A 21,951-nucleotide genomic window follows, 5' to 3' on the forward strand; every position below is an offset into this window, starting at 1 on the left:
CATACAGGCAGATTCTCATGAAATGAAACAACTGCCCACCTACTACTGTTTTTTCAAAAAAGAGTAAATAAAACACAAAGTAGAACTTGAGGGCAAAGATCCACGAGCACAGCTCAGGCTTCAAATGGATCAAAACACCATGTTTTTTCCTCCTGTAAGCTTTTTTCCAATAAAACAGAGAAACAACCCCGAATTTATTCCCATTTCCTGATGAGTTCCAAAAATTCCCTGTGTCACATCTTTGAGACGAGGGCTCTTTGGGCTGCCAGGCTCCGTGCTGTGCTCCTGCTTGGCTCGCTCAAGCTGAGCGGGGTCAGGCTGATCTGTCGGTGTGCTGGGCACCTTCAAAGCCAACCTTAGTGCTGAGGAATCAGTAATTGCCATTTTTGCTTAGAGTCTGAAGGGAATCAACACCCTCATGTGGGAAGTGACAGCGGTCTGTTCAGAAGAAATAAATAACTGAATTTCCGGCCACTTCGCGCCACCAAAGCGCATGGGATCTCTTTCTGAGACTCACAGGATTAGCCTCAGCTGAACGGTACGTTGGATGATTATAGGCTCACAGTGCAAAACCTGAAGTTTCCGTTGCGGTGCTGTATTCACCTCAGCTTCCCGTTTCCCACTCGCAGAGGTGAGGCCTCGTGGTATGAAGCTGCTCAGCATTGTCCCCTGTGGGTAGGGTGCTCCTGGGTGGCGGGGAGAGGCACTTCACAGGCTCTGTGCAGAAAAGGAAGATGCTGTAAACGATAAACACAAGATATTATCACGCCATTTCAGACTCACAAGTGCCACAGCTGCTGATCGGCTGCTGGTTTCCAAGACATTCAGAGCAGGTTAGCAGAGGAACTACTGATGTTTTGGGTTGGATTATGCGCCTAAATGTCAGCGGTGCTTTGAGTGCCGCTGCCTGTGAGCCCTGTCTGGAGTCCCAGACTTTTCCCTGCCTCTGTGAGGAACAAGCACTGCAGAAGGAGACGGTGGTTGCCTACGTGGGCAGGGATGGGTCTCACCTTCCTGTCTGTCCTGATGTTTTAATGGCAATCATGGGCTCGTTTGAGATCCCAGAAGGTCTTTGTGGCAGGACGTGTGCCCATCATGTCACCCTCAGCTGGGGCACCCTCAGTGTCCCCCGGTCCTGGCCTTCAGAGCCCTCCAGGGGTTCTGTGTCCCCTGGGGGCCTTTCACTTCACGGGGTGCCAGCTCCCCTCCCATCCCCTGCCCCAGCCCCCTCACAGCAGGGCCTGGGCTGGGCGCCATGTCAGTGCACAGACTGCCATGCCTGTACGGGCCTCTGCCCCAGGGGCCTGGCATTCTGTGTGGGGCAAGGGCAGAAAGGGAGCCGTGGGGCCGCCTCTCGTTTGGAGGATCGCATCAAGTTTTATGTCTGGGTCTCGCTTTAGTACAACTGGAATCGCCATTGTTCTCCTGCTTCTCGCGGGACGGGGGCGTTTTGTCCCTTCGCGGGCTCCGTACGGCGCGCCCTGGCGCCGGCCTGACCCGCCCTTTCCCGTCCCACCGCCTCCTTCCCGGGCGGCCGCCATCTTGGAAGCGGGCAAGCGGCGTGGTCTTCCCTGGCGGGCTGGTGTTTCCCGGGAGGAGAAGGAGGGAAGGGTGGGGATGGAGGAAGGGGCGAGTCTCCGCTAACGGTGAAAGGCAGCGCTGAAGTTGTGGCGGTGGGGGAAGAGGGCAAAGAAGGCGGCTGTGCCCGGAGGCAAGATGTCGCCCGCAGCCTCCGCCGGAGGGGTGGAGCGCTACGGCGGCGCCGCGGGGTCAGCGCAGTTGGCGGGAGCGGGAAGCGCTTAGACCGCGCTTGGCGCTGAGCAGCCGTTGAGAGACCCGCGCGCCGGGACGCCGACCGCCGCCATGCACGTCGTCAAGCGGGGTGAGGGAGGGCTCTCCGCCGCCGCACGGGGCTTCCCTCGGCACCGCGGGGGAGGGCACGGGGCCGCATCTCTCCTCGGGGGGAAGGGGGGGGTGGGGGGGGTGGGGGGGGCCGTCCCTTCTCATGGCACCGAGTGTGGGGGGATGGGGTCAGTCCCTCTGCTTTGTGTGTGTGTGGGGGGGCCCTCTCATGGCACCTGGTGTGAGGGGACGGGACCCCCTCTGCTTTGGTTGGGGGGGTGTCCCCTCTCATGGCACTGAGTGTGGTGGGACGGGACCCCCCCTGCTTTATGTGGAAGGATGGGATCCCCTCTGCTTTGGGGGGACCCCTCTCATGGCACTGAGTGTGGGTGGACAGGACCCCCTCTGCTTTATGTGGAAGCATGGGATCCCCTCTGCTTTGGGGGCAGCTTACATGGCACCGAGTGTGAGGGGATTGCACCCTGTCTGCACGGGGGGGGGGGTCCCTGGAGTGAGTGCGCTCCCCCCATGACATCAAGAGTGACGGATGAGACCCCCCCCTGCCCCCCCAATGGCAATGAGCTTTGGACTTGGTCCCCACACCTTGAGTGCTTGGCCAGAGCAGGGACCCCCAGCCTTCTGGGGGGGGTGCGTGGCCCTCAGCTGGGTTCCCCATCTCTGCAGTGGTCGTCCTGAGAACTGGGTTTATGCAAAGTTTTAGGTGTAGCAGAGTGGGAATTTCCTGGCCCTGTAGTGGGTGCTCGTGCCCCCCTTGAAGGGGTGTGGGCTCCCCAGTTTTCTTCACTGTACCAAGACCTGCGCCTCAGAGGGAGGGATCCCACGTGTAGTAGATCGTCTGCAGCAGGAACGTGCCGGGGTGGAGGGATAGCCTCTCTTTTTGGGCCTGAACAGGTTGTCTTTGGTGATTCCCGCCCCAAGTTGCCCCAAAAGAGGGCTGGCTCCTTGCGCGAGGTGGGGGTGGGAGGATACTGCGCTGAACTGCTTCTTTATGGTAACGGGAGCTGTTGTGACAGTCACCTCTTCCCCCCCAGATGGACGCCAAGAGCGTGTCATGTTTGACAAGATCACGTCGCGCATCCAGAAGCTCTGCTACGGGCTCAACGCCGACTTTGTCGATCCCGTGAGTCTTTTTGTCCTTTTTCCTGCTGTCCTGGTCCCTGCCCCTTGTTTTGATCTCCGCTGAAAGCCAGCGACGATGAGCCGGTGGTACCCGGTTACTCACCTTGGCCAAAGCCAAGCATGGCGGCCTGTGCAGGAGCTCTTGCAAATGCATTCGTAACGAGCTGCTTCTAGTGGGGTCCTGAGGTTTTGTGCTTCACAGGTACAGAGTCGGAGACTGCGGTGGGGGAAAAATCAATCTATTGTAAATTACTTTTACCTCAAAACACTGCTGAAGCGATTGAGCTTCTTGTGCTTAAAAGAAGAGCCGTTTGTTGCTCCAATTTGTATATTTTGGGTTTGGCAGATTGCTCTCAATTTCAATCTGCAAAGCTTGAGCAATGCTATGTGGAGAGGAGCTCTTGAACCTCTCTTAATAAAGCAAGGTGCCCTTTCTGTCTGACAGAACCCCCCTGTCGTTATATTATCCCTACTTTGTTTTTTCGAGCTGCGTAGGATTTTGAGTGCCTGTTGATCCCACTCTTGTAAGCTTCTCCGTCCACAGCCTGTGCTGAGGATGACTCCCTCGTGGATCCGTTGATCTCTCTGAGATTTCTGTGCAGATGTGCAGACCCAGTCTGTTCATTTGGTGTTGCCAACTTAGGCTCTTCCCGTCTCAAAGATCTAATGATCTGATTTTCTGTCTTAAATTGCACCTGTAAATTATTTGACGTTCATTCCATCCCAGAGTAGTGCTCTTCAGCCATAGCTAGAGAGCAGGAGGAGCATTGGTGACTTGGTTACTGAAACACAAAGTGTACTGACTTGATCTCAGTCACACAGGGTGATGATGATTAGGACAAAAGCAAGATTCCTACTCTTCCTGTCTCTTAACGCTGTCTCAATAATGAAGCAAATCTTACATGGAGCACTGCATTCTTATTTATTCTGCAGTAGTGTGTGACATCTCTCTTCCTGGAATGGAGTTTCTCCTTTTGGACTTGGATCTTCTTGTGCCAGATGCTTCACAAGCCAGTACTAAAAATCCTTAACCTGACGTGCTTACTTTCAGAGAGTAAGGTTTGAAAATTACATGTCCTGGTTTTGTGAGACTGTGGGCACTTCAGTGTATTTGGGAGTTACCACATTAGGTCAGACCTCTCCAGTGCAGAATATGTCCTTTCTTGTAGTGATCAGCTTGAGAGGAAAGCAGAAAATACTTTAGAGATGGTAGATGCAAGTCTTCTCCCATGAAAGGTCCCAGCCGTCAGGTGAAGATTAGGTTAAACCATGAAGCAAAAGCCCTTCCAGGGTTGGGGATTTTTTCTCTTGTCATGAAATAATTTTAAGTGTAGCACTTCCATGTCCCATCGGGCATTTATACAGACAAGCTTCCTTTGGAGTTTCAAAACTTCCAAGCGAGTGCTGTTTTAATCTGCCTTTTCTCCCTATGAACTTGGCTGCTACTTTAGGAAAGTGTCTGCAGAGAAGAAACTGCCAATGATTCCAGATTGACGGTTTCTGCTTTCTTCGCTCTCCCTTCTGCCCCAGTATTTAAAATTTTAGGAGTCAGTACTTCACCAAGAGGGTTTGGCATTTTAATTTGCTTTTCTATTCAAACAGAGCGGATGGTACTGTTTATAGTGAAGCATATCTTACGTCTTAAATGGCCAAAACACCAGATTTTCTTTTCCCTGACAACAGGTAGCTAACCTCCAGAATTTTCCTTGTTCAGGCCCAGATCACCATGAAAGTGATTCAGGGGCTGTACAGTGGTGTCACGACGGTGGAACTGGACACGCTGGCAGCCGAGACGGCCGCAACCCTGACCACCAAGCACCCTGACTACGCTATCCTGGCAGCGAGGATTGCCGTGTCCAACCTGCACAAAGAAACAAAGAAAGTGTTCAGTGGTGAGTCTCTCTGGGGGCACCTGAGTAGCAGTTAGTCAGAAAGGGAGTAGGAGTTTTAGAGGATATAAATATGGAAATCTCTTTCTTAAGCAGAAGTTACTAAGTACCCAGGCTAACTAAAAATGCCATGGAGATGAAAACCGTGAGTTTTAGGCATGTCACAAGAAAAATTGAATTGCCTGGTTTGTGAAAAGTATCTGTATAAATAGACTGATGAAAAATGGAACTGACTGAAATTAGGTTGCACCCAGTTTCTTTCCCATTTATTATGTCTTATAAATTCTGTTCAGAAACGCTGTAAGAGAAGTGCATTTTTAAGGTTAACAGACTAGTAATAGTACTGAGCAGTTAGAAGAGAAGTTGTACGTTTGTAGAGCTGGAGGGGGTTATTTCAGAGGCTGAGCAGTCCTGCCTGTGAAATCCTTGGAAACAAAGGGCTGATGATGCGTGTGCGGGTCTGTGGATGTCCTGTCTGAACACCTTTCTGTTGCAGATGTGATGGATGATCTCTACAAGTACGTAAACCCTCACAATGGGAAGCACTCGCCAATGATCTCCAAAGAAACTCTAGACATAGTTTTGGCCAACAAAGATGTACGTAACTTTTTTTTTTTTTCCACTTATAAGTTTTAAAAATTCAGCAAACTAGTCCAGATAATTAGTTTTTCTTACTTTTAGGCAAGCCATATTAGTTTTAGGACAAAAAGCCAATGCAGAAACCAGTGCAGGTGATAACTGCTCTGTTCTGGAGAGTTTAAAAGAGAGGATGCAGGAATTTCCTTCATGTAAGGTTGTTTCTGTAACAGAATCTATTTTCCTGGATGTCCTCATAGTCGTGATCAGCAGCACTAATTAATTGGCGAAAAAGTACCTTTTGATGTAGCAATCTGTTTTGTGTGCACAGAAGGGAGAGGTGAGGTTTGGTTTCTGATTTCAAGTTGCTCCAGGTCTGTGTTCTTACGGGAAAGTCACATTTGTGTTTTGATTCTATCTTGTGTTTCTTAGCATCTGATTAGACTTCAGTAAAATGTAGCCAGCAATTGTGCATTGTACGTGGAAAAAAAAAAATGTTAAAACTGTGCATTTCTTGTTTCAAGCTAAGCGCTCCTCCCTACTTTAGTCCTCTGATCCTGCTATCTGTTTCACTGGAGCTTTGAGGCCAGAAATGGCAAACAATGATGGCACTGTTATACCTTAAGGTGAGGCAAGAAAAAGCTAGTTGTAAATGTAAATTTTTCTCTCTATTATTTCCTCTCAGCGCCTGAATTCTGCCATTATCTATGACAGAGACTTCTCCTACAACTATTTTGGTTTTAAGGTAAAAAGCATGATAATGAAGACTGCTGTTTTGATGTTGTTCTTTTGGGAAGGATGGGAATACCTGCAGAGTCACCTAGCTTTGGGCAAGGAGGGCACTGGAGTAGGTGGGACATCAGAGGGTTTGTGAAGAACTAAGGGTATCTGCATAAAGCTGTTGGCTGGCTGAATTATGTACTTTCTTCTTGGCTTCATTGTGTACCCATGGCTGCTACAGTATTTTAGCTGTTGGGCTCTAACTGTTTTGCAGCGGACAGCACTGCGTGTTGCTGAAAGCTTCCCAGCTTGTGCCATTCCTCAAGGAAACAAATCTGATTCTTAATAAACCAAAAAAGGCAGTTTTGGTTTTCCCCCTAGTTTCGTGTAACAGTTGTTCTCAGTGTGTCATCCCACGCGTTTGCCGTCTTCCGTGCTGCTGGAACATCTCCCCCACAACCAGTCCCGTCTCCTGAGCCCCCACCATCTGGTCCTGCTGCCCGTGCTGTTCTTTGCTGGGTTGTTTTCAGGTGTGACGCAGTGGGCTCCCCGGAGGGGCGAGCTGGAGAGAATTTCACTGTTCCACAGCACTGGGTGCTTCTGATGGTTCTTGTGAATCTCGGAGAGATCTGGGGGGCTCTGGAGTATCGGCACACCTGATACGGCGCCTTCTGGTCTGGGGGAAGGAGTCTGCAGTGAGGAAACAACTAGTGTGTAAAGAGCAGAGCAGCTGCAGAAACAGGCCAGGATGGAAAGAGGGGACCATGAAGGGAGGGGGTGTTTCTATATGCGTATAAATGTGCAATTCCTGACATCCCCTCCTGTAATTACTGCTGCAAACCATCGGGCACAAGCTTAAAAGGCATCTTGCCCCGTCTGTCATTTGTGCGTTCAACACCCAGCACGGCAGCCTGTGATGCAGGTTGTCTGGAAAGCGTTTTCCTGGTAAAACTGGCAATTTTTTAAGGAGGGGTGGGGTTGTGGGGAACAAGCACTCCCTTGGCTTCTAGCCGTAACTCACCGGGGGCTGAGAGGCAGCGCTGAACCTTGCGGCTGCCGGCTCCGCCACCGCTCCGTAGTGCAAAGCGTAGAGTCCTCAGTGTGGGAATCTTACAGTGGACTTCTGGTTTTTATAGTCATTAGTCACCTAATACCCGGTGCCATTACTGAGAGGAGGAGTGGAGTGCAGGGTTGGGGCTTCTACCAAAGCCTGGGATGAGGAGCATGAAGATGCTTGAATTCAGAGCTGATTTTTTAAAAAAACTGAAATCTGCATGTCTACTAAACTGCATTCTCTTTTTTTTAAAGACTCTAGAACGCTCCTACTTGCTGAAAATCAACTCAAAAGGTATGAACTGTCTGTATCAACCTAAGGTATTACTTAAAAGCCAAGACCGTAGCTCAGAGCAGGCGTTGAGGGGGCAAAGTGGCTACCCCGTAGCTTTCCATGAAGCACTCCAGTGAAAGCACTGTGTACTGGTTTTAAAAACTAGCAGAACCTTTGCAGTAGGTGTTCTCTGGGCATGCACAGCTTCTTTTTGTAGGCTAAGGGTCTGGCATTGTTTTGGTGGCAGCGGTGTGCTCGTTGAAGAGCAGCGCTGTAACGAGTTTACATGGGCATCCGGGTAACAGCAGTGTGACCTGACAATTGTGCTTCACCTGCCTGAGTGCCCCAGTACTTTGAAAGCTGCCTCTTTGGGATTTAGGAGATGAAGAAGTTCCTGTACAGCTGATAACTTGTTCCCCAGTGCTAAGCACTTTTTAATAGAGTTAAGTTGAAAGAGCTGCTCTGCTGCCAGGGCCAGTTACTGCAGGCCCTTAGCATGACAATCCTTGGACACCCGAAGGGTGAGAGCTTCGTTGTAAAATAATAGACCTGGATTGGATGTTTAACTGGATTTTAGTGGTCCATACAGGTGGGTTTGGGTTTTTTTTCCCCCCCCGAGACAGTCGAGTGCTGGAGCAGGTTGTTGAGAGGGGTTTTGCAGTCCCCGTCCTGGAGTTTTTTCAAAACCTGACTGGATAAAGTCCTGAGCAAACTGGTGTGATTCTCTTAGCTGACTCTTCTTTGAGCGGGAGATTGGACTGGAGACCTCTTGAAGTTCCTTCCAACCTGAATTATTCTGTGGCTCTCAGTTTGCACGTTGTTTGTAGCTCGCTGCTCCGACCCCTACGTCCGTCTGTGCCAGTCGTGTCATACTGACATTCTCTTCTCTCCTTTGCTTTTCACGTTTAGTTGCTGAGCGTCCTCAGCACATGCTGATGAGGGTGTCGGTGGGGATCCACAAAGACGACATCGATGCTGCCATTGAAACCTACAATCTGCTCTCTGAGAGGTGGTTTACCCACGCCTCCCCCACGCTCTTCAACGCAGGCACCAACCGGCCTCAGCTCTCCAGGTACCTTTGGCTTTCAAGTTCACTCAGTGCAGAACTGGATGAAGATAAAGTTTTGGAGATCGGGTCTGTTCAAATGAGATGCTTTCACAACTTCTAAAAGTAGTAGCTGTGTTTCTGTGATTGGTTTAGGAAGTTTTGAGAAACTGCTGTCAAATTTAACCTGGTACCTAGTGTAGTCTTGGTGGAAGAATACCCAGGTTTCTGTAAGCTTCTGAAGCTAATGGAAGTGTTTACATGGCTGAATTTTATTTAGAAGTTACTTATGTGCGTGGTCTCCTATGGATTACAAAATGAATCCTGGTAATTGTTTCCTAAAACATGCTACAAGTAGCAAGCGTAACTGATAGGATGTAAAAAACGTTTTGCTTTGCTAACCCAGGTAACAGTAATACAACTATTGCTGGTGATGTTTTCCAAAAGTATCCTTTATTCCACTTTGCAAGCTGTGGTTTTGCTTCATTTATTTGCTTTGTGTAGCATGTTAAAGAGTCAGTGTTTACCCTTGTTTTTCTGCAGCCCTGGTGAAATACTTCTTGACTTTTTTTTTGGTTTACTCTTTGTATGATAAAGCTATTTGCTTTCTTTAGCTGTTTCCTGCTGTGCATGAAGGATGACAGCATTGAGGGCATCTACGACACTCTCAAGCAGTGTGCGCTGATCTCCAAGTCTGCTGGTGGGATTGGCCTTGCTGTGAGCTGTATCCGAGCCACGGGCAGCTACATTGCTGGGGTGAGAGTGCAGCTGGTGTTCCCAGCAGAGGTTAACCTCCTGACTTCAGGAAATGTCTGTATTTCAGTTGCCAAATCAATGCGGCTTCTACTGACTCAGTTCGAGACAGCAGTCAGCCTAGCTCAGTAGTCCTTCCCTTCGCAGTAGCCTCTAAGGCAAAAAGCTTGGTTTCCCGTGGTGTTTTGGCTTCTTAATAGACGTTCTTCCAAAAAGAGGATCTTACTCCACTGTTTGATGAGACAATTCCAACTTGGTTAGGTTAGCAGCCTGGGAACGTGCTCAGAGACTCCTGCGGGAGCCCTTTCCCTCTTTGGGTGTCTGACTGCTCAGGATCGCTGTGGGGGTGCGTTTGCTTTTCTTGTCACAGTGTTTATAACCTCTGCAAGCCTGTGGGTCACATAACACAGAGGAAAAGTTAGGAGGTAACTCGGGGACCCGTAGCTGATAGATACATTTTTGTCTATTTAAAAAAAACCCAGAGGGGGACGGGGCTACCAAGTAACTGTTTGGGGTGGTGGGTTCCTCCTGCTTCAGCACAGGAGTTCTGCAGGCATAAGGCAAATGTAGGCCCATCTCTCCAGGTGGTTGCTTTTCAGTATTGATGGTTTTCCTGTGCCTCTGCAGACAAACGGAAATTCCAATGGGCTTGTTCCGATGCTGAGGGTCTACAACAACACTGCCCGTTACGTGGATCAAGGCGGAAACAAGGTACTGTCTTTCCGTTAAATGGGGGTCATGAAGGGGACCCCGGGTCAGAGGGAGAGGTTCCACATCTCTGAAAGACTGACCCAGTGACACATGATTAAAATAAGGCATTTTCCCCCCTTCTGGTTGATATCCTGGTGTTCCCCTTTCACTGTGCATCAGGTCATGTCTTCAGGCTGCTGCAGGACATGCACGTTAGAGCAGCCTCTGGCCCTGGTTATTAGTCGCTCCTTGAATGCCCTATAGTGAATTAAGGTATAAGACTGTAGGAAGCTTCTGGATCCTTTGTCTTCACATAGTCCAGAGCTCAGTGACACAATAAGTAAATCAGAGATTTGTCAAGCTCCTGTTTACACAGAGGAAATATAATTTTGGTACTAAATCATGTTTATTGACAATCCGGAACTAGTAACATGGCCCGGTTCCAGTAACCGAGAGCAAGAATAATGCAAAAAAGCATATTGAATAGCCGTAACGAGATATTGTGTGCACTCGGGAGCAGTGCAGGAGATCTTGTTTTCAAGGGTGGTTTGTTCTGATCTTGGCTATGTTTTATGTTTCAGAGACCCGGGGCTTTTGCCATCTACCTGGAGCCGTGGCATTTGGACATCTTTGAGTTTCTTGACTTAAAGAAGAACACTGGGAAAGAAGAGCAGCGAGCCAGAGACCTTTTCTTTGCCCTCTGGATTCCTGATCTCTTCATGAAGCGAGTTGAAACCAACCAGGTAGGAAGCTTGATTGGTGCAGAAGAAGGGTGTGAGTGGAGAACCAGGGCCCAGTGCTGGGAGGAGTTGGTGAAGGGCTGCAGAGCTGTCCTGTCAGTGAAGGAACTGCCTGAAGGAGCTGCTGCATCTTCTTTGAGAGCCAGGCTGTGCAGGCAGAGAGTGGAGCTGGAGCACTCCAGTGGGATATGTTGCTTCAGTGCTTAATATTGCAGCCCATGACTTTTGTGCTTGTGCTGTTAATGCTAAACTTTTGCTCTGGAGTTTCCTTAAAGCATCAAAATCTTCTCAGTAAATTGATCTTCATAGGACTGCTTGTATTTGCTTTCAGATGGGTTATATCTTGACAGCCAATCATTTCAGGGCTGCAGTTTGGTCATAAATATTCATATAATTAATTTTTAAATAAATCTGGCTAGTCTGACAAACACCTTCCCCGTGGCTGCTGGCAGAGTTGGTTCCGGGTTTTTCGGGATGGAAATTGTAGTTGACATGTTCCTGTTCACAGCAGGATCTGCTGATGGAGTTGAATGCCTTTAATTAACAGGGTGCCTGAAGATTTTCTGTGAATATTTTTTCTTTCTTACAGGACTGGTCCCTAATGTGTCCGAATGAGTGTCCTGGCCTAGATGAGGTCTGGGGAGAGGAATTTGAGAAACTGTATGAGAGGTAAGAAAAGCAAACAGGCTTTTAAGGAGTGGTCACCCACTCCCAGAACTGCCCTTGTGTGATATCCCGGTGCCAAAGCACAGGTTTGTGGTGTTGGCTGGTCAGTGGTCAGTGAGTTCTGTTATCAGACTGGTAAGAGGGCAAAGATGGGGATGTCTGCTTCAAGCTGGGACCTGCTCAAGACAGAAGTATGTAGGAATGATTGTTTTAGCTTGTTAGAGGGAAATTCTGAAGTGATCCCCTGCTTAAAGTGGTCAATGGGTTTGTTCTGAACAGGTTGTGTAGGATCTTGTAGGGAAAAATTTCTATTTCCTTTGGACAAGGACAGTCTTGATACCCTGCTGTTAAGCCTCTCCTGGCTAGTTCAGAGTTCACACAGGTCAGAAGTGAACAGGGTCTTGCCTGCCTGGGAACCTGATGTTGTGTTCACAGAATCCCAGAATCATCTGGTTGGAAAAGCCCTTGAAGCTCCTCCAGTCCAACCATGAACCTCACCCTGACCGTTCCCAACTCCACCAGATCCCTCAGTGCTGGGTCAGCCCGACTCTTCAACCCCTCCAGGGATGGGGACTCCCCCCCTGCCCTGGGCAGCCCATTCCAACGCCCAACAACCCCTTCTGCAAAGAAATCCTTCCTAAGAGCCAGTCTGACCCTGCCCTGGCGCAGCTTGAGGCCATTCCCTCTTGGCCTGCCGCTGGTTCCTTGGCTCAAGAGACTCATCCCCCCTCTCTGCACCCTCCTTTCAGGGAGTTGGAGAGGGCCATGAGGTAAAAAAAGGTTAAAAAAAGTGTTAAAAATGCTTGTCTTTCCCTGGGAATTCCTAAGCAGCGTGTGCTCTGTTGCAGTTATGAGAAGCAAGGCCGCGTCCGCAGAGTGGTGAAGGCCCAGCAGCTCTGGTACGCTATCATTGAGTCTCAGACGGAGACTGGCACACCCTACATGCTCTACAAGGACTCTTGCAACCGGAAGAGCAACCAGCAGAACTTGGGGACCATCAAATGCAGCAACCTGTGCACAGAAATAGTGGAGTACACCAGCAAAGATGAGGTAGGTGGAGAATAGGAACCCGCAGCATTTAGGAAAGCTGTGACTGCTCCTCTGACAGCCTTCTAGAATGTGCCTGACTGTTGGCTGGGGAAGGGAATGGGGAGCCAAGAAAATTCTGGGGATGTTTTGACCCGAGTCCACTGACTCTGTATGTGGGTTTTCCCAACCCTTCCAACTCCTGTGGAGGGTTTGGTATAAAACAAGATACCCCTCAAAGCGAACCTCTGAGAGCCTGAGGGAGAAACGAGCTCTTTGCCTGGCTGGTAGCTGACGTAAGCGTCTCTTCGGCGAATGATTTAGTAAAACCATACCTCTCTTACCCCCAGACTTACATCTCAGTAACAATTCCCTCTGAGTTCCCCATGTACTACCCTAATCTTGCTGCTCCAAGGTTGTGCGATGTTTGGGCCGCAGCATTGCCAACAAAGGTGAAGGAAGGACATAGAAATGAGTTAGTGCCAGCAGAGCAGGGGGGATTTCTAGTGCGGGAAAGCTCCTGAGGCTGTTGTAACTGAACATATCTGTTCCTGCTGCCTGAGCCAGTTGTTCTTTAGCTCACATGCTTTGGCATGTTCGTAAAATCCTGCGTAGCCTCGAAGAGGTGGAGAGCCAGCCTACCTGCCTGCGCCACACAAGAAATCTTAGCTGACTTCTTTCAATTCTCCTGGGGTTGGAAATAATGCTAGTGTTAAAAAATGACCAAGAAAATGCCCTAATACAGCCTGGATCTCCTTGAGATCAGCTGCTGGTTCTGGCAACACAAGAAACAGTTAGGCTTATTTTATGTAAGGGTGGCTTGCAGGCAATAGGATTGACCGGGCCAGAGAACTGAATTTTTTGTGGTAATACTGATTTCTACTGAAGCTTTTTGAACTGTTGTTACCCTTTTGACAGTTCAGAATCACAGAATCATTCAGGTTGGAAAAGCCCCTCGGGATCATCGAGTCCAACCCTCAGCCCGACTCTACAAAGTTCTCCCCTACCCCACATCCCCCAACAGCTCATCCAAACGGCCCTTAAACACACCCAGGGATGGGGACTCCACCCCCTCCCTGGGCAGCCTATTCCACTCTCTGACCACTCTTGCTGGGAAACATTTTTTCCTCATGCCCAGTCTGAACCTCCCCTGTTGCAGTTTAAAGCCGTTCCCTCTTGTTCTGTCACTAATTCCCTGGGAGAAGAGACCAGCACCAACCTCTCTACAACGTCCTTTCAGGGAGCTGTAGAGAGTGATGAGGTCTCCCCTCACCTTCTCCTCCTCACACTGAACAGTCCCAGCTCCTTCAATCTCTCCTCACAGGATTTATTCTCCAGGCCCTTCCCCAGCCTCGTTGCCCTCCTCTGCACTCGCTCCAGCCCCTCGAGATCTCTCTGGTATTGAGGTGCCCAAAACTGGACACAACCCTCCAGGTGTGGCCTCACCAGTGCAGAGCACAGGGGGACTGTCACCTCCCTGCTTCTGCTGGTCACACTATTGCTGATCCAAGCCAGGATGCCGTTGGCTTTCTTGGCCACCTGGGCACACTGCTGGCTCATGTCCAGCTGCTTGTCAATTAGCTCATGGCATAGCAATGACAAATGCGTTTTTCCAGCCTTGCAGGTTGCTTGATCCTTGGTTTCCATATAGTTTGGACAGAGAGCGTGCTGTGGCGCTGAGGCTGGGGGGGTTTGGCTGGGCTGTCCTGGCGTGCCTGCTTTCCCTGTGTTTCCCCCACAGGTTGCGGTTTGTAATTTGGCTTCTATAGCCCTGAACATGTACGTCACTCCAGAGCACACCTACGATTTCAAGAAGCTAGCCGAAGTCACCAAAGTTATTGTCCGAAACCTGAACAAAATCATTGATATTAACTACTACCCCGTGCCAGAGGTGAGCGCCACGTTGGTGTGGGGCTGTGGGCGCGCTGAGAGAGTTGGGAGTTCCCTTAACTACCTGTTTGCAGATGTGACTCGTTGTTAGGGGCTTCTTGAGCCTCAACCCAGAACGGTTCCTTCGTGAAGCAGTTGTAGAAAAAGCCTCCCCTGGAGATGGCTCTGCAGCTGGAATTTTTTCCTGCGTGAGGATTTCCACAAAGCACAGAACAGCACTAGGAACAGAGTGGCAAGTGGGACAGAGAGAAGGATCCTGGAGACATTCCAGGGAGGAGTCACTCATGCTTGTTGGTTTTAGGCGTTTTGGGGAGGGTGCGTGGACTGCTTTCCGGAGGGAAAGCGGGAGGGGGGTTGGTGGTTGCTGAGGAGGAATGGCAGCAGGGTTTGTTGCATTGCGAGAACACAGAAAGGGAAGCAGCGGAGCTGGGTGCTGGAGGAGGAAATGAGCACATGCCCAAAGTGTGAACCCAAAGCTGATGAGGATCAGATTTTTCTAGCATGCACAATTTGAATGCGTGAGTTTTTAAATGTCTTCACAGGCCTGGTCTTTTTTTTTTTTCTTTTTAAGATGATGCTTAGTGTTCATTTTTAAATCATGGCTCCCTCTGTGTGTCAGGTTGAGCAATTACAATCAGTGATTGCTTCTAACTAACTTCATCTGGGTCCTCAAATCACAGAATCCCTGCCCCACCGAGCAGCAAACGGTGGGGAAGGTGGCAGAATTGGAAGGGGGGGTAGTTGCAGCACAGTGGTTGGCCCAGTGGTACGGATGGAAATTCCTCGCAGGGGTCCTTTCCAACCTTATTTATTTTGATTCGATGTAGTTCTGCTAAAGGTGATTATTCTCTGCTTGAATGCAGGCTGAACGCTCCAACAGGCGCCACCGTCCCATCGGCATTGGCGTGCAGGGCCTGGCGGACGCTTTCATCCTGATGCGATACCCCTTTGAAAGTCCCGAGGCCCAGCGCTTGAACCAGCAGATCTTTGAGACCATTTATTACGGTGCTCTGGAAGCCAGCTGTGAACTCGCCAAGGAGCAGGGGCCGTACGAAACCTATGAGGGGTCTCCGGTCAGCAAAGGAGTAAGTACAGGAGCTGTCCTGTGCCAGCGCTGCGGGGAGCAGATGGTGCGACCGTGCCTGGTCCTTGCTACAGAAGGAGAGGTGTGACTGGAACACCTCAGGCTGATGGTGTTGCTGCAGCACAAATGGTGCTGGAGTTTTCCTCCATCATTTGGCTTCTTAAGCACAGTAAGAAAAGCATAAGTTAAACTGAGGTGCAGGGAGTAACAGAAGAAAAGCAAGACTGGCCTGTGCTGGCTGTCCCCTTTAGCGCAGTTAAAAGATTTGTGAGATCATGATGCGGGAGCTTCGCTGAGGCTGAATTGTAGAGAACAGTCAACAGGAATAACAGGTCAATTTGCAATGTGATCTATAAAATGCGGAGAAAAGAGCTCCCTGTCTAATTTGGACTACGCCTGTGTTCTTCAGGTTCTCCAGTACGACATGTGGAATGTCACCCCGTCCGAGCTTTGGGACTGGAAGGCTTTAAAGGAGAAGATTGCTAAGTGAGTAGTCTTGCACGGTTTGTATTAGATGTGAAATACACTCGGTGTGTTCTGAGTGACTAAAAAGATACGGCATGAGTGTGAAAAATGGCCCTATGTGTTTCCCCCCCCCCCCCAGTAAATCTTTCTTTAAGAGTGTTTTGCGGATGGCTTGCTTTCCTTTTTCTTCTTACAAGCCAGAGGGCAGCCACCCCCCTGACTCCAGCTCTTATTTCACCTTGGATGCATCAGCAGAACGGTTTGTGTTCCTGTTACACAAATGTAGTGATGAGTGAGGCAGAGTCAGCCGGGCACTGACAGGGAAGAGCAGCGGAGCCTTGAACATCCTGAAGGCAGGAATCGTTAAAACGTGAAGTGCCAGTAATGAACTTGCTCAATTTGTGTGGGTTTGATTTTTAAATTTAGTAAATCTGTCTGCTGTCTGTGTATGGAGGGGCCTCAGGCTCTTCACGGGCTGCTCGTTCTGGTTTTGCCCAAGTGCTGTGGAGTGCCTGACAGATTTGCACCCTTTCTCATGGCTGGAGAATTTGGGAAAGCCTCTGATTAAAGATAAAACCAGCAAAGACTTGATTTATGCTTCCGTGTTGACCCACGTTACAAGTTTAGCGTAGCTTCCCTTTTTTTACTGCGGGTAATCTGAGGGTTTGCAGGTGACCCTGAGGAGGTGGGATTTCTGAGCGCGTGAGCTGAGCGTTCCTTGTACGGGCCCTCTCGGCTCTTTAGCACAGTTTATACCGTCTGCAGTCTTGGGTCTTCTGTCTCATCTCATTTGGTTGAAGCTTTCTAACTCATGACTGTTGTCACTAGATACGGGGTCAGAAACAGCCTTCTCCTTTCTCCCATGCCAACTGCTTCTACAGCTCAGATCCTGGGCAACAACGAATCCATTGAGCCCTACACCAGTAACATCTACACACGCAGAGTTCTCTCGGGAGAGTTTCAGGTAAGCGAGGCAGCTGTGGGAAAGAATTTTTCTGTTTTCACCTCTTTGATGACTCTCACTGCTAAGAAAGAAGGTGGAGGCCCCACACTCGGTTCGTTCAGGTGTTTATGTCGGAGGCCAGAAGCGCCGAGGGGAACACCTACCCTGGAATATGCAAAACTGTGAAGAAGTGCTGCTTTTGTCTGGAAAAAAACCTTCATGAGGCCTTGTGGTGGTTTGACCTTGGCTAAATGTCAGCTACACACCAAGTTGCTCTATCACTTCCCCCCACACACACACTTTTTTCTCAACAGGGCAAAAAGGGGGAAAGAAAATAAGGTAGGCTGACCTGCAGGAATAACTGTTAAATGAGTGAGGAATAGGGAAATTACTGAGGGAAGATGAAGAGCATGGTGCTGCTCTGCCCAGTCCTGAGGAAACAGCTGTGTGTGAAGTGCTAAGAGATGGGAGGAGGTCATGTAAAAGCTGCTCAGATGCAGAGGGGTTTAGGAAAGAGTATGAAACAATTTGAGTTCTGGAGGCTGGAGTTAGCAGAGCCCTCTGAGGCGAGGGGAATAGCTGCCTTAGGGAAAAGCGCATAAAAAAGAGAAACGTAAGAAATTTCAAGAGTTATGGTTCTTGAGTTAAGGCCAAAGTGTCAGTTTATTAATTCTCTGAAATCTTTGATGGAACCGTAAACACTTTTTGCATCCATGAGCTGTCATTTGTTTTCAGCTTCCTTTTTTCTAAGATTATCCAAAGTGATTTTGATGATCCACTCCTTTACAGCTAAAGCTTAAACCACTGAAATGATTGTTCTTATTTTTGATAGGTTTTATTTTTTGTCTTGGACATAGAACATTAACGCTGCATAATGGTTTGTAGATACGCAAGTTGTTACCAATGTATTTTTAAAAAAAGTTTTACAACTGAAGAGCATCTTTTACATTAGAGAAAATAGTCATTAAATGGAAACTGTTTATTTGGATACAAGCCCTCAGTGTTCAGGAGACGTGTTAGTAAGTCACTGACATATGGATGTGATCGCTGTTTCTTTGACCAGATTTGGTTTCTGTGGAGTGCGTGAGAAGGGAAGATAAATTTTGTCCTAGTAATACTGTAGTGACTCATAAATAAATGGAGAAAGCACTCCATTTCCCCCGACCGTGGGGTCAGATCAGGCATGTGTGGTGGGGTCAGAACAACAGGGTTATTACCTGCTCCTCTGTGTAGGGCTGCTGGACAGGTACCCCCAGTCCCAGCAAGCAAAACTTCACTGGTTTTTCTTCCCAAATAAACAGCCTGCACCTATTTTGTTCTTTCCCTTTTGACCCCAATCTCGATGATTGTTTACACCCATGTTTAGTAATTCAGGTGGTGGTGAGTGGCCCTGGTAAGCCACGCTCTCTCCCTTTCACATCTTCTGGCATTCCTCACGCAGGGGAGTTCCACACACTCCCCGTTCTCACTTGTAACGCCCAGGAATTCGGCCGTTCCTGTCCTGCTCGTTCGGGCCCAGGCTGGCGTCAGCCCAGCCCTCTGTTGTCTGCAGGGGCCAGCAGCATCTCACACGTGCCCCGTTGGGTTGGTTTAAGCTCGCGCCCAGCCTGGTCGTTTCTGACTGAAGGGTGAGAGCGTGTCAGTGCTGTGCAGGGTCGTCTTTAACCATTTCAAAACCTGCGCCCCTTGGGGTGGATTTGCCTCCTCTAGGATGCTGTGTCTGCCTTGAGCAGGGCGCCTGGCTCAGCAGAGTATGGACAGTGCTTTCATTCTTTGGCCTTTGACCCTTACAGGTTGTGAATCCCCACCTGCTGAAAGATCTCACAGAGAGGAGCCTGTGGAACGAGGAGATGAAAAACCAAATCATCGCCCACAATGGCTCTATCCAGGTACGCGTGAGAAAACCAGGAGAACAGCGCAGGGGTTCCTGGGGGGCTGCCCTGTGTGGGAGGGACTCAGCTGGCCTGGGGAGGAAGAGCTGCGACGTGAGGCGTTTCCCTTAGAAGTGTGGGGGCACGTGTTTGATCTTGGCAGTGATTTGCTCCTGCTGGAGCTTTCCATGTGACAGAGAAGCCCAGTGGAAACGTGCTGCTAATTATTGCAGGAACAAATACCGAGTCAGGCTGCTTTACTTCAGGCAGGTTCTGCAAATTGCTTGGGTTCTCATTTATCATGAAGATTATCAAGGGGTAGTTTTGTAGTGGGGAGTCAGCCTGGGGCGGGCTGAGTGTATGACGTCCAGATCCAGCAGTTACGTGTGGAAGAGTCAGTGTGGGATGAATCCTTTAAGCTGTGGAGTTCGAAATGCTGCTGCAACTCTTGCACGTGGCATCATGCACACTAGCAAAGCGCATCCCCCTCGTCATGAAGCTCGAAGGGGTACTAGCTGCTGGACTGCTTTTTGTAAGACCTCACAACTCTTTAGGGCGAAGCAGTAACGGTCTGTTTGCAAACAGCTTTTTCTCTCAGATTCCCCTGAAGGAGCTGTCCTGTTTCAGCAGGTTTCTTTGTGCTTGGGTGCTTTCAGATGCTTGGATTCAGTGACAGAGTTCAGCTGCAAAAAGCCTTAGTCCTAGTCAGGATTGCTGAAGTCTTAGCAGTTGGTGAAGCGTTTGATTTTATAAATATCAACATTTGGGCAGTCAGTGGTTACGCCGCACAGCAAAACTTTCCCTGTGCCTTTCAGAACATACCCGAGATTCCCGATGACCTGAAGCAGCTCTACAAGACAGTGTGGGAGATCTCCCAGAAAACCATCCTCAGGATGGCAGCAGACAGAGGCGCTTTCATCGACCAGAGCCAGTCTCTCAACATCCACATTGCTGAGCCCAACTACGGCAAACTCACCAGCATGCACTTCTACGGCTGGAAGCAGGTCTGTGCGCGGGGCCGGGGGCTCGTTCAGAGCACAGAGCCAACGGGGCTGCTCCCTTCTGGCCTGACAAGTTGGTCTCACCCGTTCTTGGAAGGGGAAAGGGCTGTTTCCTTCCATAAACCTGCTGTTACTAGGGGAACGCCTCTCTGGAGCGCTAAAGCTGCGGATGTGGGTAGCATTGCTCCGTTAATCCTGGCTACTAGACACGAGCGTGCAGCCAGTGCAGTGGAGGGGGTGGCCTTGGTGGCTCGCTTTGGCTGTGCCGCTTGCCCAGCCCGCGGCTCTTAACGCTCGTGCTTCTGCTCTGCAGGGTCTGAAGACCGGCATGTACTACCTAAGGACAAAACCAGCTGCCAACCCCATCCAGTTCACCCTGAACAAAGAGAAGCTCCGGGAGCGGGAGAAAGCCTCCAAGGAAGAGGAAGAGAAGGAGAGGAACAAAGCAGCCATGGTGTGCTCCCTGGAGAACCGGGAGGAGTGTATGATGTGCGGCTCCTAACGCAGCCCCCCCGCAGCGCCGGCAAAGCCTCCCCCACCCCGGCTGGAGTCCTCCGAAGATAGAAGCACCCGGTCTAACTCTGGGACGTAGAGGTTTGCTGGGACTGCGGCAGCAGAGGGGGGCACAGTGGGGGTTGTAGCTTCCCCGGCCGGCTGGGGCTGGTGCACAGGTATGGTAGGGTGCATAACAAGTTTGTATATCGCTTTAGTAGCTGGGCTTCTGGAAAACTTAAGTGCTCTTGAATGGTCTTACGTTGAACCCTGTAGGCAGGACTTCTGAGCAGAGAGGGTCAGTGCTAATGCCACTTACCTTAGAGCTCTGTCTGGGGACTTCAGGCAATTCTTTTCATTTAATAACGACTGTTACTCGTGTCTTCAGAGAAAGAAGCAGACCTGACTAGTATCTTTTCCTTTGCTGTGATAAGACATCAGGAAATCATCCCTCGGCTAAGTGTGTGGTGCACTCGCTGGGCTGTCTGTCACAGCAAAGGAGCAATTTCTGTTAAGCTTGGGAAGCTGGAGTCTGCACACATCTGCCAGTGAGACCCTTCTCCCACCACTGCTACTGTGTCCCCTCCTCCTCCCTTTCCAAAAAGCTTTTTAAGGGAGCAGACTGATGGCAGGTGCATTGTTACCTGGAGAGTTCATCTTCTCCACCCAGCCTGGCAGGGCAGAGCCTTGGTAAATATTCCTTCTCAGTTCAGACCAGGAAATGCTGCAGTGCATTTTATTCTGTACTAAAAACCTGCTCTAATTTATCAATCAGTTTTCTGGTAATGGGCTTCCATGCTGTCCTTGGCCGGAAAGCCACCTGAAGTGCACACACCATCTTTTTTTTTTTCCCCAAGAGTTGCATTTATCCACCCCAGCTAGTTATTTGATCTTTTAAAAATACATTTTTACTGTTCTATGTTCTTAACTCCTTACTCAAATGTGATGGGGCTCCATCATCCAGTTCTTAAATATTTATTGAACTCATGTACCATACAACTAACCCTTCAATCCAGCCAAACTCAATAAAATGTGGAATGTTGAAGGAATGAGTGGTGGTACTTTGGGAACACTTTTTTTTGATTAAAAGTGAATTGAAGCAGCTGGAGGCTGGGGCCTTGTTTGCGAGCCCAGTGCACGGTTCCTTCCAGAGAACCATCTGCTGGTTTGTGTCGTGTAAAATGAGGCACATAAGCAGAAAACCTCTGTGTGCTGGGGCAACCGTGCTTAACTCAGCAGGGGGGCTGCTGTTGTGTCGTTTTGAAGGTCTGGGCTTAAGCAAAACACGTGGAAGGGGCTGAAGTAATGCCAAGGCTGTGTTTCAGTAGTGTGCAAAGGTTTGCTGTGTTCACAGGGCAAATCTGGGTAAGGCTGGAACTCTTGTGTCTTGATTTTACATCCAGCACTTGCCCTGTTTCTTCTGCTTCTGGTTGCTCTTACAAGGTGCCGCTGCAGCTACCTGGGGAGGTGTCTTCCAAGTTAAGATTGCCGTGTCTAATCACTGCTTCTGGCAGCTTTCACCAAGAAGATTGAGGGGACAGGGCCTTTGGGCTACAAAAATCCTCTTCTGAGGGAGTTTTGGAAAGTTGGGAAGCTGCAAGGGCTGGAGCAGGGCTGCTGGGGAAGCAGAATCCCTCTTGCAGAACGTGCTCGCCTCTCCTGTGGGATTGGGCAGAGAGTTCATGAGGACTGAAAAGGGCTGTGTTAGGCTGTTGACAGGTGCATGGAAAGGTGTGGGCTCGAGGCAGAGATGCTGAGGAGCTGCTGTTAGACCCTCACAGGTGGGTTTAG

General features: G+C 49.6%; 1 protein-coding gene across 1 annotated transcript; it reads left to right on the plus strand.

Annotated features, from left to right (window-relative positions):
• Window positions 1–1,518: 1,518 nt before the first annotated feature.
• Window positions 1,519–21,209, plus strand: RRM1 (ribonucleotide reductase catalytic subunit M1). Its single transcript, XM_074816630.1, has 19 exons — window positions 1,519–1,882; window positions 2,895–2,983; window positions 4,697–4,874; window positions 5,368–5,468; window positions 6,133–6,192; window positions 7,476–7,515; window positions 8,404–8,566; window positions 9,154–9,295; window positions 9,920–10,003; window positions 10,564–10,725; window positions 11,312–11,391; window positions 12,237–12,438; window positions 14,156–14,305; window positions 15,168–15,389; window positions 15,798–15,874; window positions 16,682–16,817; window positions 18,590–18,685; window positions 19,483–19,671; window positions 19,982–21,209. The coding sequence occupies exons 1-19, from the start codon at window positions 1,864–1,866 to the stop codon at window positions 20,168–20,170; spliced, it is 2,379 nt and encodes a 792-aa protein (XP_074672731.1). The 5' UTR covers window positions 1,519–1,863; the 3' UTR covers window positions 20,171–21,209.
• Window positions 21,210–21,951: the final 742 nt, after the last annotated feature.

The sequence above is a fragment of the Strix aluco genome, chromosome 2 (assembly GCF_031877795.1).
Source record: "Strix aluco isolate bStrAlu1 chromosome 2, bStrAlu1.hap1, whole genome shotgun sequence".
In the NCBI taxonomy this organism is placed as follows: domain Eukaryota; kingdom Metazoa; phylum Chordata; class Aves; order Strigiformes; family Strigidae; genus Strix; species Strix aluco.

Bases quoted from the DNA above. Each gene is read 5' to 3' on its own strand.
- RRM1 (XM_074816630.1), top strand. The intron at 2,984-4,696 runs GTGAGTCTTTTT...TTCCTTGTTCAG, and splicing joins ACGCCGACTTTGTCGATCCC to GCCCAGATCACCATGAAAGT. The intron at 7,516-8,403 runs GTATGAACTGTC...TTTCACGTTTAG, and splicing joins GCTGAAAATCAACTCAAAAG to TTGCTGAGCGTCCTCAGCAC.